The sequence below is a fragment of the Fundulus heteroclitus genome, chromosome 3 (genome assembly GCF_011125445.2).
Source record: "Fundulus heteroclitus isolate FHET01 chromosome 3, MU-UCD_Fhet_4.1, whole genome shotgun sequence".
NCBI classification, from domain to species: Eukaryota; Metazoa; Chordata; class Actinopteri; order Cyprinodontiformes; family Fundulidae; genus Fundulus; species Fundulus heteroclitus.
The window spans coordinates 42711222-42728961 of record NC_046363.1 but is presented as its reverse complement, the minus strand read 5'-3'; the positions used below and the strand labels follow the sequence as shown (position 1 = coordinate 42728961).

The window sequence follows — 17740 nt, the reverse complement described above, 5'->3', positions numbered from 1 at the left end:
TAAATAACTGTATTTTCTGCTTAAACATTGTTTTATTTCACCATTTATTGCAACAGAAATTGAAATTGGGAGAAAAATCACCTGAGAGGACCTTTAACACCCAATATTTTGGGTCCTTTTTTTAAGGTTACCAAACTGAGCAAAATAATTTAAAAAGAAACATTGATTTGAGGTATAGCAATAGATTATTCTGTCAAATATTCAAAGCAAAAGTAAATAAGAACACTTTCAGACATGTTATTGGGTTGAAATGATAAATGTTGTAGAGCAGCTGCAGAGAAAGATATAGACCCTAATGACTTAGTCCTAATGGTCATACGGATAAGCCAAGTTGGACAACTGTCTGTCAGTTTAAAAGATGACTTAACAAGCTTAACTAAAAAACTGATTAATGTAGCAATAAGCCTCATGAAGGAAATAAATGATCTAGTTAAAATGTATAATATCCCATATCTGACAACTTACACAAATCACTCAAATGGCTCCCATCTTCCTCCTCCTGCCTCCTTCGTCTCCTCTGCTGTGGGTAATTGCACCGAGGAGAAAGTGTTGTTTTAAATTTAGCAGCCTTAATAAGGTCTGTTAATCACATTGTTAACGAGGTAGCGGGGGAAACAAGCTGCAGTGGTGGAAGGTGGTGTGTGTTAAATCTCCATATCAACAAGCCGTTGTCATCCCCCACTCAGGGTATAATTGCCTCCTCATCAGTTGGCTTCCTCCTCCTGCTTTCTTCTCCATCCTGTTTGCGTGCTCTGTCGGAGCAGACACTTTAAACTAAAGATAAATCGTATAATGTCTCATTTTTGTGGTCTAGTTATGCTTTCTAGTATCGGTCTTTTGTTTTAAATAATGCAAGACAAGCTGGCTACTGAAGGGATCTATGGCTCAGTCTTTAATGATTAAAACAGCATAAAGCTTAAAAGTATAAATGCTGAAGTATTATTTTTGTTGAAAATTACATTATTCCTTATTGTCGGGTTTCATGACCCAGAAAGTGGTATCGGCCCAAGACATATGAATAACTTGTTGTCGTTGCTTTGGAAACAGCTCCATCCTTCAGCCGCAAAGGCAAACTTTCCATTAAGCTACCTCCAGTTGGTCAGAAATCATTAGTCCAGCCGTCCGTTTCTCACTCAGATGTTAGATTTTCACGTCCGTACATGAAGCTTAGTCACACATTTCCTATTCCAGTATACAATAAAAAGAGTGAAATAAATAGACACCGTTTGACGGCTGTTAAAACCTAAGCTTCTGCTTCTATCAATCATTTTGGAGCCTCTCTTTACATGTCCTCCGAATTGTTAATTATGGATCTGGTCAGCTGGTTTCCCAGTCAATCAAATTTTCTCAAGGAGAAGACTGGACCAGAGCGCTGGTGCCCTGGCGGGACATGTGCAGCTGGACACATGGTGGACTCCTGGTAGGAGGATTGCATGTCTGTCCATTTTGTCGGTCGAGGATGTTGAAAATGTTAAAAAAAAAAATTGGATTTATGATAACAGGATTTCTGCTTTTTGGAGCTGCCGGTTACCTGGAGTATTGAGAAATCCTGAAAACGTCGGCAGCTGTTTCGGTCCATGCTGAGGCTGCCTGAACTATGTGAGGAATATGTCCGCTACCAACGCTCAGACTCAAATGCTCCGTATGCAGGACTGCAGGCCCTGGACTTCCTGGTGGGATGGAATAAATCTTGGAGAAGTTGGAAGCTCGGCTTTGGCAGAATGACCACAAATCTGACTGTTTGGATTCTGAACTGGCTCCCCTGTGTCGGTTATGGAAGGCCGACAATCTTAATTTCACCTGGATGTGATGTAAACAAGACGCTCTGTGACCTGGACCAGAGCGCTGCTGAACTGTCTGATAACGTTCCATCATTATCGATTACTTTGGCTGCGCCGATTATCTGGGACAGTACACGGACCCCCACTAACACACACACACACGATTACACTGAAACACACACTGCCTTCGCTGCGCTCTTACTCTGCTGCTTTATGTTTTAGCTGTAGTGTCAGAAAGGTCAGATGAGAGACCTTAAGCTCTACCTTTAACGATTTACTAGTTTATTTTTATTACAATGAAATAAAAGAAGTCTAGTTCATTACAGCTCTTAGAAGAGTTGGACAAAACTACCTTAGATCAGAAACCCCTAAGGATTTACTTAGTTTCTTATTATGAATAGAAACATATATTGATGAATCTTGTTGCAGTGACACTAAAGAAGTCTAGTCAAGGACTTACTTAGCTTATTCCTTTGTTAATCTAATGTTTTTCTTTTTCTATGTAACATTTTCCTCTGTAATGTCATTTTGTTCATGTACAGCACTTTGGATCGTATTGTTGCTGAAAAGTGCTATAGAAATAAATTTGCCTTTCTTTGCCTTACGTCTCCATCCATCCATCCATCCATAGTGGTCAGTTGTTATTTTTTCTCTTGTCAAGTGAACCAGGAACATGCAGAACCATAACTTTAAAGCTGAAGTATACACTAAACCGTGTTTTTAGTGTACTAGTACACCCTTAGAAGAAATACAAAACATTTCAGACTCAACAAAAAAACACACATTTGTCGACTGTGCGACGCCAAAATAAAGGCAAAATAAAAATGAAAGACTTTGTTTGACCTTAATTACCCTAATTCAGCATATGGATGTAGCTTCTTACTTTAACTGTGAAACTGAGAGGAGGAAACGCGTTCCAGCTGCTGCCTCAGACCCAGCACCAGCCGCACCAGCTGTGAGTGATCTCTTGCCATTTTTTCCACAGGCGTTAATCTGTGTGGGAGAAGATGGCAGACACTGATCAGTTTAGCTTCAGCAACACTGCGGTGATGTCTAATGAAATGATTTCTCATTAGCACTGATTCCATACGCTCCACCGCCTCGGCCTGCTGCGGGGCGGCACCAACATGTCAGGACATGACTTCTCACCTGGAAAATCCAAACGCTTCCATTCTGAAACTAATTTATTATTCCACTTTCATTAAAATCAGGACTGGTGTTTTCTTTTTGCGTATGTTTACCAGCATGCTTAGTCGGCAAACAACGACAGAGGAGCCACTGTCACGTGGAGCGAAGAAGGCTGAGAGGGTTTTGGTGTTTAAAGTTGTTGACAGCGTTTCTCACTCAGGGAAGGCATGTTAACTCCAGGAAACGGCAGCAATAGGTGGAGTTACTTAGAGGTCATGTTCTCTTTTTCAATTGAGCAAGCCAGTTTCTCTATGCATCAATTGTTTGTTTGCGAAACCCGATTAAGCACGCCCTTCCCCAAAGTGAAATGATTTCACATTGACCGCACATGGGCCACTTTGAATGACCTTCGGTAACATATGCAGATGAACACGGTGGAGTGTTTATGATTGGCTTTTTTATTTTATGATTCATTTGTCCATTAATCATAAACCCTGGTGCTTTTCCTTTTATTATCTAACATTGATACAAGTCTTGTTACACTGCGCTGGTCAGAATCCCTGGTAAAGATGTGTAAACACTCACAAAAGGTCTTTTGTTCTTTATTTTGATACAGCAGCAGCATCTTTCATCATCAATTTTAGCAGAAAGATTGAAAATACTAAGTTAAAGTTTGAATAGATTTATTAAGAATTAAAAAAGAAAAATCTTTCCAAGTTAGGAAATTATTATTTTTTTAACAAAAATCTTCAGTGCCACCACTAATGGCACGGCTACTCCTAACGTCCCGTTTTTGTCCAAAAGGCCGAACGTCTCCCACAGCGTCTCCTACTGATTATCCTGAGTCCTGGAACCTCTCTTGTGCTTTCTTCTCTGTAGCTCAGCTCACAGAAACAGGGTTTGCATCTGTTAAATTGGAAGCAGGTTCATTTTGTGTCTGGTTTCTGTGTCGATTTGGCAACACATTAGATCATTATTCATCTGACTTCCCTCCGTCCATCCGTTGATCTCTCCATCTAACATCTTTAGCTTCCAGTAGTGAAACATAGACATCCCTCTCCCCATCCTGTATTAATTGACAATAAATTATAAAATTGAAGCAGACACCCCGTCTACTTTTAAGACTAAGCTTAAAACGTTCCTTTTTGACAAAGCTTCTAGTCAGAGTGGCTCATGTTACCCTGAGCTACCTCTATAGTTATGCTGCTATAGGCTTAGGGTACTGGAGGACATCAGGGTCTATTTCTCTCACTCTGCTGAGTTCTCCTACTGCTCTCCAGTTTGTTGTTAATTCATCTTTTACCTTTTTGTTCATTTTTCTCTTCATATTAGGTACACCTTCTGTGATTTCTGTGTCTCTGCTCTGTCTTCTCTAACATAGAAAGTACTCCTGGGTCAATGTGAGCTTCTGAGCTTTCTGTGTCTCTGCTCTGTCTTCTCTAAGCCCCAGTGGGTGGAGGCAGATGAGCGTTCACACTGAGCCTGGTTCTGGTTCTGCTGGAGGTTCTCCTCCCTGTTAAAGGGGAGTTTTTTTCTCTCCACTGTCGCCTCATGCATGCTCAGTATGAGGGATTGCTGCAAAGCCATCAACAATGCAGACGACTGTCCACTGTGGCTCTACGCTCTTTCAGGAGGAGTGAATGCTGCTTGGAGAGACTTGATGCAACCTGCTGGGTTTCCTTAGAGAGGAAACTTTCTCACCAACCTGGAGGATCTGATGGAGTCTGACTTTAGAAAGAGACTTAAGATGACCTGTGTTGTGAATTGGCGGTACATAAATAAAATCGAATTGAACTGAATTGAAAACATGTTTCAGAGCCTCTCTCCATGTGTGTTTGGTCAGTCCAGGTCATAACCCTGAACTGTAAAGGGAGTTGACACCACCATGGAAAATATAATAGTTCCAGAGCATGGACGCTGGGTTTGGTCTTAAAGGACAACATTCTGGAAAGATTTTCCTCACAAACACAAACATGAACATTAACACACAGTTCTCTGACTTCAGAGGGCACTGCCTCCATATATTACTTTCCTATAGACTTCTCTTATTAATAAACAGTATTTGCATCAATCCAATCTTAAAGCAAGTCATTGTTAAGTTCTCCTTACCGAAGCTTAAAAGCTCCTCTTCTGGATGACGACAACTTTTACTCACAAGAGTGGATTCAGAAGCTTATTACATAAAAAAAGGAATAAAAATGAAAGCCCACAAATACCTTTTTTAGGCACAGTATGTTCGTGAAGTACTTGAGATTTCTCCTTGAGTGCTTTTTCCATAGAAGGACTGAAGTGCTGCTCTGGCCATGAAAATGCTGCGTTCCTTGAAATGTTGGATGTGTTTTTTTAGAGAATGACGTTTTTCTGTCGGATGTCATGATAATAGATCTGGAAGCTTTTGGATCTGTTTCATAATGACGGGCAGTAAAGATGACACCAGATGTAGCCTGACTGCATTGTATGGTCATGAACCCGCACAATCCTCTTTAGCTCAATTATAATGAGGTTTATACTTAAAAAATGGAAGATGTCTTTATAGCTCGGCTTCAATATAAACTCGATACTTAAGACGAATACACAGAGGAGGATTTTAGCTGATCAGTGACTATATAAAGTCATCTTAAATATTTCCTGCACTCTCTTGTGTACATTCAGTCAAACTCTGGGCCCCACTTCCTCTCTACTCACCACACAGCAAATCCAAAACTTCAAAAAGATGATTTAAATAAGAAATATTGAAATATCACTGCAAAGGACCAGAACAACTTGATCCAACCAGTGCGAATGACATATAAGTAGAGCTAGTTCACAGAGCTTGTGACTTTATTCCCCTCCCTCTCTGCTATGCTTGAGCTCAGCCTCCAAAGGATCTTCTAGAAAGAAGTACCCACATGTCTGTTGCCACTGGCACGTTAATAAATCAAATCTAAAATAACCTTTTTCGCCTCTTACGCTTTTCTGGTCAGACCGTCAAGGCAACGTCTCCGCTTGGCGATCCCAGGGTGACCTACAATCTGGAGGAAGGCCTGGTTCCAGAGACCAACATGCCGGTGCGCTTCTACATCAAACCCAACAGGGCGGACGGCTCGGCGTCCATCCTGGTAGCCGAGAACCTCGACTACGAGACGACACGCTTCTTCACGCTAAGAGTGCGTGTGCAAAACGTCGCTGCTGTGCCTCTCGCTTCCTTCACCACCGTATACGTCAATGTGACGGGTAAGATGGGTTTCTGCATGGATTTTTAAGCTTAGGATGTTCTTTTTAGAAGATTTTTGCATAAAAAACAACTGACAAAAGCATTTAAGTAAATCATTACCATAGTTTTCAGACCATAAGGCGCACCAGATTATAAGGCGCGTTAAATATTCTTCCCAAGTGTGTAATATCACTCCTTCACGTCCACAGCTCTTTATCCATCTGTGTCAGGCGGACAGAGTAGCTGGACTACACTGTCCTGTTTCTAACATAAGGCCAAAATAAACGTAACTTTTATATTGAATTAACTTACTTGGTTTATTGTTGCTAGCGCATACTCCGGGCACTAACATTACAGTCAGGCAGTCTGCTAGACAGCTCAGGGGTCCTATCAGGTAGTGACACAGTGTACCGTAATGCTCCTAATATCCATTGAGCCGAGCGGCTTCATTGCTAACCAAAGTCATACTTACACATTTTAACAGATATTTGAGCACATTGTACCACATAGAATCAGTCAGTAAGAACAATGGTGATCATATATAAGGCACGTCATCAATTTTTGAGAAAATTTCAGGACTTTAAGTGAGCCTTATAGTCCAAAAAATACGGTAAATACATTCAAGCAAATTCTTTCTTTTATTGAGCTAATCCTTTAGTATTTAGACTGAAACTCAGACCCTGTCCACAATTACTAACGTTGTTTCTCAAAACAAAAACTTTTATTTTTCCAGGATTGTGTTCAGCCATCTTAAAGTGTTTTGCGACTGGGAAAAGTCTCTTTTTTTGCAAATCAAAAGAGGAGAATGAAAAGACGCAGCAGCAGCAGGAAAGTCTTTGATAATCTCACGTCAATATTACAGAAATGAGCCTGAAATGGTTGAGCTTCTGTTCTAAATCCAGAGCCCTAGTTTCGTTATTAATTGCAGTTTTAACCATATACACGTACTTGCATATTCACTTGCATGTAAAAAAAAAAAAAAAAAATCAGAGTTTAAGTGTGATGAGCATCAGTAGGAGCAGCTCAGCCGTAATGAGCGACAGCCCTGGAAAACGACGAGGACTGAGAGTAATGAGGTTCGTTGGTCGTCTCCGGCGGAGAGAGAAAAGAGGAAAAGCATCAGCGACTGACGGCGTGAGCTCCATGGCGCCTCAATTCAAAAGTGACTCATTCCTCAATCAGCATCTGTGGGTGGGTGGAGGGAAGAAAAGAGGAGAAAACACTTCCTGACTTTGATTGGCTTTGAACAAACCCACTCTGGATGCTCTAATTGGCTTAGCGGAGCTTGAAAGTGAGCTGACAAGCTTCTTTGTGGACACTTCAGGGTGTTAGGAGGATAATTCCTCGCTAATAACGCCATTTTCATTTGTAAGGAGAGACACGGTCCAACTTCCTTTTCTGACGGACTTCAGAGCAGAGACTTTTCCGTTGTCCTCTTTTTTTCCTACGTTCTTCATCTCTGCCGTTTAATCTTCTTTGAGTAAGATGTTGCAAAAAAAAGAAAAGAAAAAAAGTTGTTTTTGTCCTAGTTTGTGTTGTGGATTTAAATCCGACTTAATCAGCTTCCGTAGACACAACGATCAGTGCTGAAAAAGTTGCCAGTTAGGCAAATTAAGGAAAATAAGTTTTTTTTTTTGTATTATCAGACGTCAACGACAACGTGCCGTTCTTCCTGTCGTCCACCTACGAGGCCACGGTTCCTGAAGGAGCCCAGATCGGCACATCGGTCGCTCAGGTGTCGGCGACGGACCTGGACTCGGGTCTGCATGGGACGGTAACACGCAGCTGCTCTGATCCTCGCTGACGTCTGACATCAGCTTCATTTTATTCTCTTAAACTGTTCCCTGCGTCCTCTTTTCAGATCCACTACACGATCCTGAAGGATGAGAGCGGAGACTCTCAGTATTTCAGCATCGACTCCCGCAGCGGCGTGGTGGTGACGCGTGCCTCTTTTGACCGCGAACAGAAAGCTTCGTACCTGATCGAGGTGCAGTCGCAGGACGGCTCCGAGTCGGCCCGACCGGGTCAGCAAGGCCAGCCAAACACAGGTAACGCCCGCTGGCGCCGCCAGGATTGTTTCCATTTAGGAAGCTTAGCAGCTGCTATATGACAGACAGGAGTTGCTGGCCGAACGACAAACGTCTCCATTCTCAAACTCACCGTTATCCTACAAGTTTACCGCTTTACTGATTTGCAAAGATATCGCAAGATTTGTCTACGGTCAAAAAAATATAAGGATTGCTGAACACAGTCATTAATTAAAGCCGGGCATACACCGTACGATATTTTCAGTCCTTGTACTCAGATGCAGCTTAAACTGTACGAAGAAACCTCAGGGTTTAAAAGTTCACAGCTCTCCATCTCTGTTCTGTACGACCGACGCTCTGATGCAAGCTGATTGCTCACACTGTACGTCTAAAAACAGGTCGGACTCAGCCCCGTAGAAAGATGGCGCTACTCGTACTCCTCTATCCGGAAGCCAAACGTAAACAGTAGAAGAAGAAAAAGACAGAAGTGTTGATGCTCTCTGTTAAATATGAGACTCACTAGAACAAAACGCGCTGCCTTGGTAATTCTACGAGTTGTTCCTCCAAAGTTTGACTCACACGTAGCGCCGCCATGCTTCTCTCCACTCCTATGTTTTCATTTAAGAAGATGAAGAATAATTTCCTTGTTTGGTCAGTGCGCAAGGTTGGGGGAAATCGGCTCGTAGACGTCGTAACTCTGCTGCAACAGCAGGAGGCGCTCACGATCTCCTCACGAGGGCTGACTGAATTTCAGACAAGTTTGATTTTCATCTGACCGTAAGATTCCTGATCAGGAGGTGGTCATGAGAGGCTAATGGCGTCTCGTTACCCCCTGGATTCTACACGATGCAGGACGCATGATGAAGCTGAAACTTGGCCTGATCCAAGAAATCGGCCCAAAAAAGGCAAAAACTCGTACAGTGTACGCCCGGCTTAAGTTAATTAATGACCGTGTTGAGCAGTCTTTGTATTTGAAATTAAAATGAACTTCCGCCCATGGTAACACCTAATAAAAATACAGAGAATCTGGTATTAGAGAAATTAAAGTATCGATATGGTGGCGCTAACGGGACATAAGTCAAAGCGATTATCTTTAAATTGTCTGCTCGGCCAGGGGTTTTCATCCACTCTCTATACGCATGAAAGTCATAATAATGTAGCACCAAAGGTACACTTCAGTTATTTTAAAAACAACAATTGGGCCGACAGGTTTCAGTTTATTATGGATTTTCTTTTATCCACAGAGGATCAAACCAATAAATACAGGCTAAAATATTCACTTTCATCCCACTAATAGTTGGTGTTTGTCCTGTAGCCGATTGCAGAGGCGCCACCCGCATTTGTTGTCATCCACCCGCTTCTGGCATAATTCTTGGACGGATATTTACTATTTAAAAAACAGTAGAGCTCATTTAAATGGGTTGGTTTCCTGGCACAGACCCAAATTGTACAAATTTGACACAACGACCCAAGCAGCTGATGTTGATGTTTTCCAAAGACTTTAGGAGCAGATTTTCACTGACAAAATAAATTCTTCATAAAGATAAAGATTTTTCAATTTTATTTATACAGGCCTGCCAATTTTCAATGACTTTTACTCTAAAGTAAATTTACAGATCCCTAAAGAAATTAGACTAATTTACAAGTTGCATTATTGTATGTTTAGTTTTTGTTGAGGAGGTAAAATAAGAAAAATAATTTTATTGCCCATAGGTACTTTTAAATTTCCGATTTTGGCAATGGGTTTGGACAACCCTGTTCTAAAAATCACTTCATGTCAAGCAGCAAAAAATCTATCTTTTTTAAATTATCTTTGCTGAACTATATGGATAAACGGATGTTTTTTGTTTCTATGAAGTTTGCTACGAAGTTTACTGACTTTTTACTGCACAAGAGGTTATTAACCTTTATGTTCTCTTGTGTAAAACATTGATTTTAATGATCTTTCTGAATCCCTTTCCACAGACTGAGCTATACCGTCCTAAATAAGATTTCCCCGTAGTCCTGGATTTGTTTGAGAAGTGTAGACGTTTTGATAATTCAGTCTCTGTGGCGTCTTCACTCAGACACGGCCTACGTCAGGATCTTTGTCACCGATGTCAACGACAACGCACCGGCGTTCGCCCAGCCGGTGTACGAAGTGAGCGTGGAGGAAGACAAGGAGGTGGGCTTCGTCCTCATCACCGTCACCGCCAACGACGAGGATGAAGGTCGGCCACACTTTGGTTTTTCCTCTCTTGTTGCTTGTTGTGTGTTTTTATCGCCACTATTTGCTGCTTTGTTTTCATATTCAATCCAAATCTTTCTTCTTCTTTACCGTTAAGCTCGCTTCCCCTTCATTTTTTCACCTTCTCGCCTTTTTCTCTGGCTTTTATTTAATTTTTTTTGTCTCTTCCTCCTCTAATTTGCATTTTATCCCCAATGTTTCTGTTATATAATCAAACTTTTTCACCCTGTCTGGGTTTATTTTAAGACCTTCAGATTGAGCTGCGTCTTTGTTTTTTGTTTTTTGTGATTTACAACCTTGTGTCAGAATGGAAGCTGTAGACGTGTTTGCTTCCTGGAACCATTTTGACCAATAGAAATGATTCCTGCTACCACAGATCCAGTCTAGTCACCTTGTCCTGCAGGAGTAACACCAAACGGCTTCGGCCTGGTGTTACTTCGGTCTGGTCTGACTCCCTGCAGAAAATAAACTCCTCTCCAGCTGGGGGACTGACGCAGCTCTTGGCTCAGATCAAGAAATCTAAACACAGACACTATTGTTGTAAAAGAAGCTGACATGAACTTATACAGCCTAACTTATGATTGTAACGACAAGTATGCTAAGTTTTTGAATAAATATAGTCTGAGAAATGTGCTCCAATACCAGGCAGCAGTAAAAATGCAAATATCTAAATGCAGTAACTCATATCTTCCATATATTCTCATTTATCATATATTGTCATTTACCATATAATAAACTATATTTCTGCTGTATCCTACCATGGCTTACTTGGTGAATTATATCACTTAATGTGCTGCCAGAAATGACATTAATGCATCTGACTGACTGAGCTGCTTTCTCTAATGAACCGGGAGGTGAATGGTTGCGTTACGTGTGGCTAATTAGGCCTAAGAGAGCCGTTTTAGTGAGTATCTGGCTATAAATATTGTAGATTGGCTTTGGGACCATTGTTGTATGCAGCTGGTTTGCTTCTGGTCAATAACAGGAAGATGCATTAGCTGGGTGTGCGCTTGTTTTTGGTGGATTTGCTTAAAATAACAGAGCAGAAAGTGCTAACTTTGAATTAGCAGGGGAAAGAAAAGCTTTTTCCTGTGTGCCGTGGTCGTGTCACTCTTTTCTCGTCCTCTACATCCTCTCTTCCTTTCCTTTTCTTCTCGGCGCCTCCTCCGCTCGTTTCCTCCCTCTTCTTCTCTGGCTGTCGCAGCTCGTTAGCGAGGGCTGCTGCTCCCTTGAGGTCGACAGTCTTGATGTTTGTCTCTTTGTTTGTGTTTGTCCCTCATTCCTCTTCCTCCTCCGCTCTGAACCAATAAGCAGCAGGAGGAGAAAAGGACAAAAATATCAGAAAACAAAATCGCAGCCTCTCTTTCTTTTTCCTGTTAATCTTTTTTTGTGTGTGTGTTGTTTTCAGCCTCTGAGATTTATTTTACTCAGTTTGAGAGTGGAGGAAAGTTGACGAGCATCCCATAACTTATTTTTAATATTTTACATTTATGTTTTTCTTGTTGACTGCTACCCACATCCACACGACGTGACTCATTTATAATCCTTTTCTGGAGTCCTCAGACTTTCATCACTCGTCTCCATATTCCTGCCTCTGAGTTTAATAATAGCGTCTTTTTAATTAACTGATTAGATTTAAACGCCTACACCTTTTTAGGGTTAGAAACGGATCAAGGCTGCGGATGAAAATACATTGGGTTGTTTTTTTTATCACCATCTATTCAGTTCAGTGGAATTCAGCTATTGATATAAAGTACTTTTCAACAAAGTCAGTCCAAGACATAAAAACAGACATTATGAATTACGTTAATAAGAATAATTTAGGATTAAAAGCCTCATAAGATTCATTAGCAAACTGAGTAAAGAAAAAGTATATGAAGCAATAAAAACAGAAGTAAATTAAGACAATGGGGTTAAAACACCAGAGATGCACACCATTTGAAACAATTCATTTAAGTTGTTTCAACATTTTTATTTTGGAGTGTAGGACGTCTTCTGAGTTTTCTGTGCTGATGTCGTTTAAATGTCTACGCTGCGGTTTAAAGGAGACGGTGGAACCCGTTTCATTTGAAGCGATATGGCTTAACAATAAAATATCAATTTTTTTTTCTTTTTTCCTCCTTTTCGTTTCACAAAAAGAAATGAAAGAAACATATTTTTAAAACTTGGTTTTACGTCAAGCATTTCATGTGGGAGTTGACCTGAATTCAAAGTGCAACTAAATACAAGCTGTGGAACATGCATGGAAAACAAGATGGCAGCCCGTCATTAGAGACGGCGGCACTGAGGAAGACACAGGAGGCAGAGCTGGAGGCGGCAGAGAGGAAGATGTTGAGGTTCTCTGTGGGAGTGACGAGGATGGAGAGGATCAGGATCTGTTCATCAGAGGGACGGATCATGGTAGATGTTCTGGAGATAGAGTCAGAGAGTCCAGACTGAGATGGTTTGGTTGGAGGAGGAACGGTGAGGATATCAGCAGGAGGATGCTGAGGCTGGAACAGCCAGGCAGGAGGCCTGGAGAAGGAGCAGAGAGCAGATTTATGGATGGAGAGAAAGAAGGTAGTTGGTGTGAGAGAAGAAGATGCAGAAGATCGGGTTAGATGGAGACAGCTGAGTCGCTGTGGAGACCCCACTAATGGAAAAGCCGATAAAGCCGCTAGTTTTTTTACTTATTCTTAATATCCTTCATCTCTGCTCTCCGTAACCTTACGGCTCTACTTGGGTCTCTCTCATTCACTCACATGCCTTCTGTCTTCAGTCGTCCTCTTTCCAGGGCAGACCTCCATCTTTCTAGATTTTCCTCCAGCTGTTTCCTGCTCTCAGCTGTGGCTGTCTGGTGACGGTTCTTGGTGACGTTGGCACTTATAACTAGAGTTTTTGGAACAGAATACTGACCTTTTAGGTTTAATTTAGCATCAGGGCAGTGAAGCGGTTTTATTTATCACTAAAACAGGAAGAACGGCATAATATTTCTCACGGATGAGGGAGAGAGGCTGAAAAACAAGACAAATCCCAAACAGATACTTCTGTCTGACACTCCCAGTGCTGACTCAGCAGGGATTAGGTTTAAGGTTGGAGTTAATCCCAGTAAGACCACCACCTAGCCACCAGTTGGGAAGCTTTAAGGAGACGTTTGAGCTAAGATGGCTGTTTCTGCTGATCTTGGTCTCCGTGCTCCCAGGTGGTCCGAGCGGCAGAGGGCTGATGGCTGTTAACGCGCTGCATGCAAAAAAACAACAGCATCCCAATGTAAGAGAGTTTTAGTCACTTGCTCATGATGCCTCTGAGGTTTGCAGACAAATCCTACCTGGATATATAGATAAGAAAAACAAGTAACATCAGACCCTTTTTTATGACAGTTGAAATAAATCTTATCTTTCCAGAATAGTAACTTTTTTTATGTCAAAGATAAATGAGACAATTAAAAGAGCTAATGTGTACACTTTTTGCTTATACCATTATAATTTTACAGTAGCACATCCTTTCCAAAGCAGTCAGTATAACTTTTTAACTGTTTTATCACGTGTTTGTTTTTATGCAATCTTTCCACATGTTTGAATGTTTTGATGGGAAATTGGCATAATGTAATCAAAACTGTCCACTCAGGAAAAACTCCTTTTTTTATTTATTTGGCTTGATTGCTTTTATGTTCAGGGAGAGAATAATTAAGAAGAGAGATATAAGAATTGAATAGATGTATTAGAATTAGATTTGATTCAAAGATCCAACTATCAAGATTATGCAGTTTTACAAAGTTCACTCGCGAAATCCTTTTAAATATTACATTTAAATTTTAAACCACTTATCTGTACTGAAACAGTTAAGTAAAATTTAATAATGCTCTTATTCTCAATAAACAAATGTAAAACTTTTAAAGCCATCATCTGTGATGTGATTCAAGCATTTATTAGAGGCCCCTGATGTTGTAGGGGCGCTAACTAGCGGCTTAGTTTGCTTATGTCTTAGGCCGGCTCTGAAGAAGGTCAACAAAGGAACAAAGGTGTTCAATGATCAGAGTTATTAAAGTTGGAAATAAACAACAAAAATACTAAATACAGAACTTAATAAACTCTGAAACATGTCTAATCAGACAATTATGGCTTAAAATAAACAATTTAAGATATTTTTTGGTGTTTCTTATTAATTTTGCTCAAAACTATTAACTCCATTTGGATGTTTTACTTACATCCCAGATAAAATAATACCTATAACTGATAATTAGCCTAAATAATCAGTAACTCTACGCTTTGGTGCATTGTGATTTTGTTTTGCCTTAGTTTCATGGATTTAATGGAGACACACAATAGTTTTTTTTATTTTCTAATGAGTGTTTTATGTACTTTGTTACGTTTAAAAAAAAAGTTATTGCTCAGGGAGTTTTTCTGTTATCAAAAATCATAAACCCTTACCCCAATTTGTAAAATGCATTTCTTACACAGACATAAAAAATAAAAACTTTCATATGTTCCAACGCAATCTGACGGATTTCAGCTTGGCAGATATTAGATGCTAATTTCATATTAATGTCCAATCGTTGCTTTGTGTTTCCATGCTTTTCTTTAGACGTAAGGTTTGTTTAGGAGAAAAGGATGTTTTGGATTCGTGCATTGCCCTGCAAAACTATTTACACCCATTAATTTTTGTTACATTTAGTTAAGATACAACCACAAACATTGGTTGATTTTATGGGGCTTTCTGAGTGATATTTAAACACAAACTAGTGCATGACTGAAACGTAGAAATTTACAAATAAAAAGCTATAAACTGTGGTTTGCATTTGTAGTCAGCCTCCTTTTACTTTGATACCCCTAAATCAAACACAGAGCAACAGATTTACTTAAGAAGTCACCTGGAAAGCAAAAATAGTCCAAATGTGTCTAACATATTCAGGACAGTTTTGTGGAATGTAATACGTTGTATTGCTCTGTGACAAAATCCCAATAACATATTAAGAGGTTTTTGTTTTTAATGTGACATGCTAAGAAAAAGTTCAATACAATGAATAGTTTCGCAGTTGGTGGGTCTTAAACTACAGGGGAAACTGTTATCTTGCACCTTTTGTGATTAAATTCAAGGGTGACTTACCGGTGAGCCAATTTGTTTCTTGGCTGAAGGCATTTCCCACATCCACCTGCTGATTCTGATGTAAATGCATGTTTTCCTGAAGGGCACACAGGATGAGGAATCAAACTCCTGAAAGAGTTAAAGCTGCACACTGAGACTTGATGAGCTATAAAATGTACTGAAGGTTTTATCCTCCAGCTGTACTGTCACCTTGGCTGCTTCAGTGTGTGTGTGTGTGTGTGTGTGTGTGTGTGTGTGTGTGTTGTGCGTTATACACACAGTTTGTTGTTAAAGCTGACAGGTGTTGAAGGACCAGTGACCTTTCAGCCCTGGCATAAACTAGGTACAACAAACACATCCACCCAGGAAACACACACCCTGACAGTTTGGATCAAACTCCTGCATTCATTTCAGCTTGATTCAGTGTTTGTTGGAATTAGCAGAGGTGAGGTGAAGGAGACGTAAGGGGTGGGTTCAGATTACCCCTCTTCAACACCCCCCCCCCCCCCCCCACCTCCCCATAAAGCTGATTAGATGCAGCGGCTTTCGTCGCCCGTCGTGTTTTCTGGCTCAATTTGGTCTTCCTAGTGGAAAATGTGCCGAACTAAGAGTGTCGGGTAATGAGATCAAGAGGCTTTCTATCAGTTCTGCTGAGTTCGGTGTTTCAGTTAAGTGTCGCCTCGGGGTTTAATAAACACGAACAAACATCTAGCGCAGCAGTGAGGTGGAGTGATAATAAGGGATGTTTGAGCGGAAGCAACTGCTCGTGTCGTGCTGACCAGAAGTAATGTGGCTGTGCAAACACCAGCGACGACGCACGAGCATCTGCGTCAGAATCATCTAGGCATTTTCATACCTGGCTCAAAGCCGGTGAAATTAAAAAAACTTTTATAGACATCAAGAAGGTCTGCTGTCCTGCTTAAAACCACGGCATCTACATCTTCTTTGAATGAATCTAACACACCTTTTTGCTCACAGTTTAGAAATCTGACTTTGCTCTTCGGGAAGTCATCCTGCAGCAAACCCAATGCAATGTACATTTTAATTTACAAGGAAATTCATAAAAATCTCTGCTACAGGGAAGCTCTGCAGGGACATTAAACAGCACTGAGATAACAGACCTCCGACATAAATTTCAGTGAGTAAATGTTTAAATTTTACAGATGAATTAATAAAATATTTAATTATTGCATGTATTCAGTCAGATTATTGTTTTGTTGTACAACAACAGGTTTGGTTTGGCTGTGAATGACAATCAAAGGCTGTTAATAACACACTAAAAGTAAAACATTAGACCGGGCACGGTCTGAGCACAAACAGCTTCTCACCAAAATACAATAATTTATTAACAAAAGACGGTTACATTTAGTAATTTAGTAGTTTTAGTAGTAGTAATTTTTAATAATTTAGTAGTATTTCACAGTAAAGAGTGTTGAATGGTGAGACTGGTAATTACAGTAGCTACCATTTCACATGAATCAACAGGATTGTGATTTCCTAATCTTTTCACTTTTTAGTCTCACCAATAATGGTTTAAACCTCTGACATGATTCGCACATTTCTGTTTTAACTTTTTTTTTTGCATTGCTAGATGCTTACAAACAGCAAAATAAGTAATTTAAAGTAAAACCGGTGTGTGTAATTCTACGGCATTTACCACACGGACAACACTGGGCCCAGTTTTTTCTTTTTTGTTTTAAATTAGGAAGAAAAAAAACACAATAAGGTGATATCACTGCCTCATATTTATGCAATCCGCATACAAAGCTGCAGTATCTCTTGCCTTCATTTCAGTTGGCACCCTGTGCAGGATTTTTCTTACACCGTTTTAAAATGCAACGAAACTTCCTGAAGTGCAGAGTTGAGCTCGTCAGAGTGTCGACCTGCAGTCGGTGCTCAGGGACGAATTTCCCCTCCGGTCCACCTCATGAGAAGCAGCGATCTGACCTTAATCTCAATTTTGGGTCCTCTGCTAGGCTGTGAATTAAATCAACCCTGTCCCCCTGGTGTGCGAGTGTGTGCGTGCACGTGTGCGGCTGTGTATGCGACAGGAGGGCAACGCCATATGGCCGGGCTGATCATTAGGGAGGCCGCCGGAGGCTAAAAACCGCTGTAGCTACTCCCCTTACACACATTTACACGCTCTCCCATTTAAACGCACGCGCCGAGCCGCTCGCTCAAATGTCACCGCGGATCGGCCTTCGAGGCTGTGACGGACCGGTGCACTTAAACTTTTCCTCAAAGACACAGAAGCCCACGCGCTCTCCGATGTCGTAAGGAGGCTCTTCCACGTCTCCACAGATGGTGTTTGTCTCCTAAA

The 17740-nt window shown here is 40.8% G+C and overlaps 1 protein-coding gene across 1 annotated transcript in view; it reads left to right on the top strand.

Annotated features, from left to right (window-relative positions):
• si:dkey-22o22.2 (neural-cadherin) overlaps positions 1-17740 on the top strand; it is a 167872-nt gene that overhangs the window by 105536 nt on the left and 44596 nt on the right. The window contains exons 13-16 of the mRNA XM_012876676.3: positions 5873-6122; positions 7749-7876; positions 7964-8150; positions 10196-10339. Of these exons, the coding sequence (XP_012732130.2) occupies positions 5873-6122; positions 7749-7876; positions 7964-8150; positions 10196-10339 (709 nt within the window). The remainder of the gene's footprint in view (positions 1-5872; positions 6123-7748; positions 7877-7963; positions 8151-10195; positions 10340-17740) is intronic.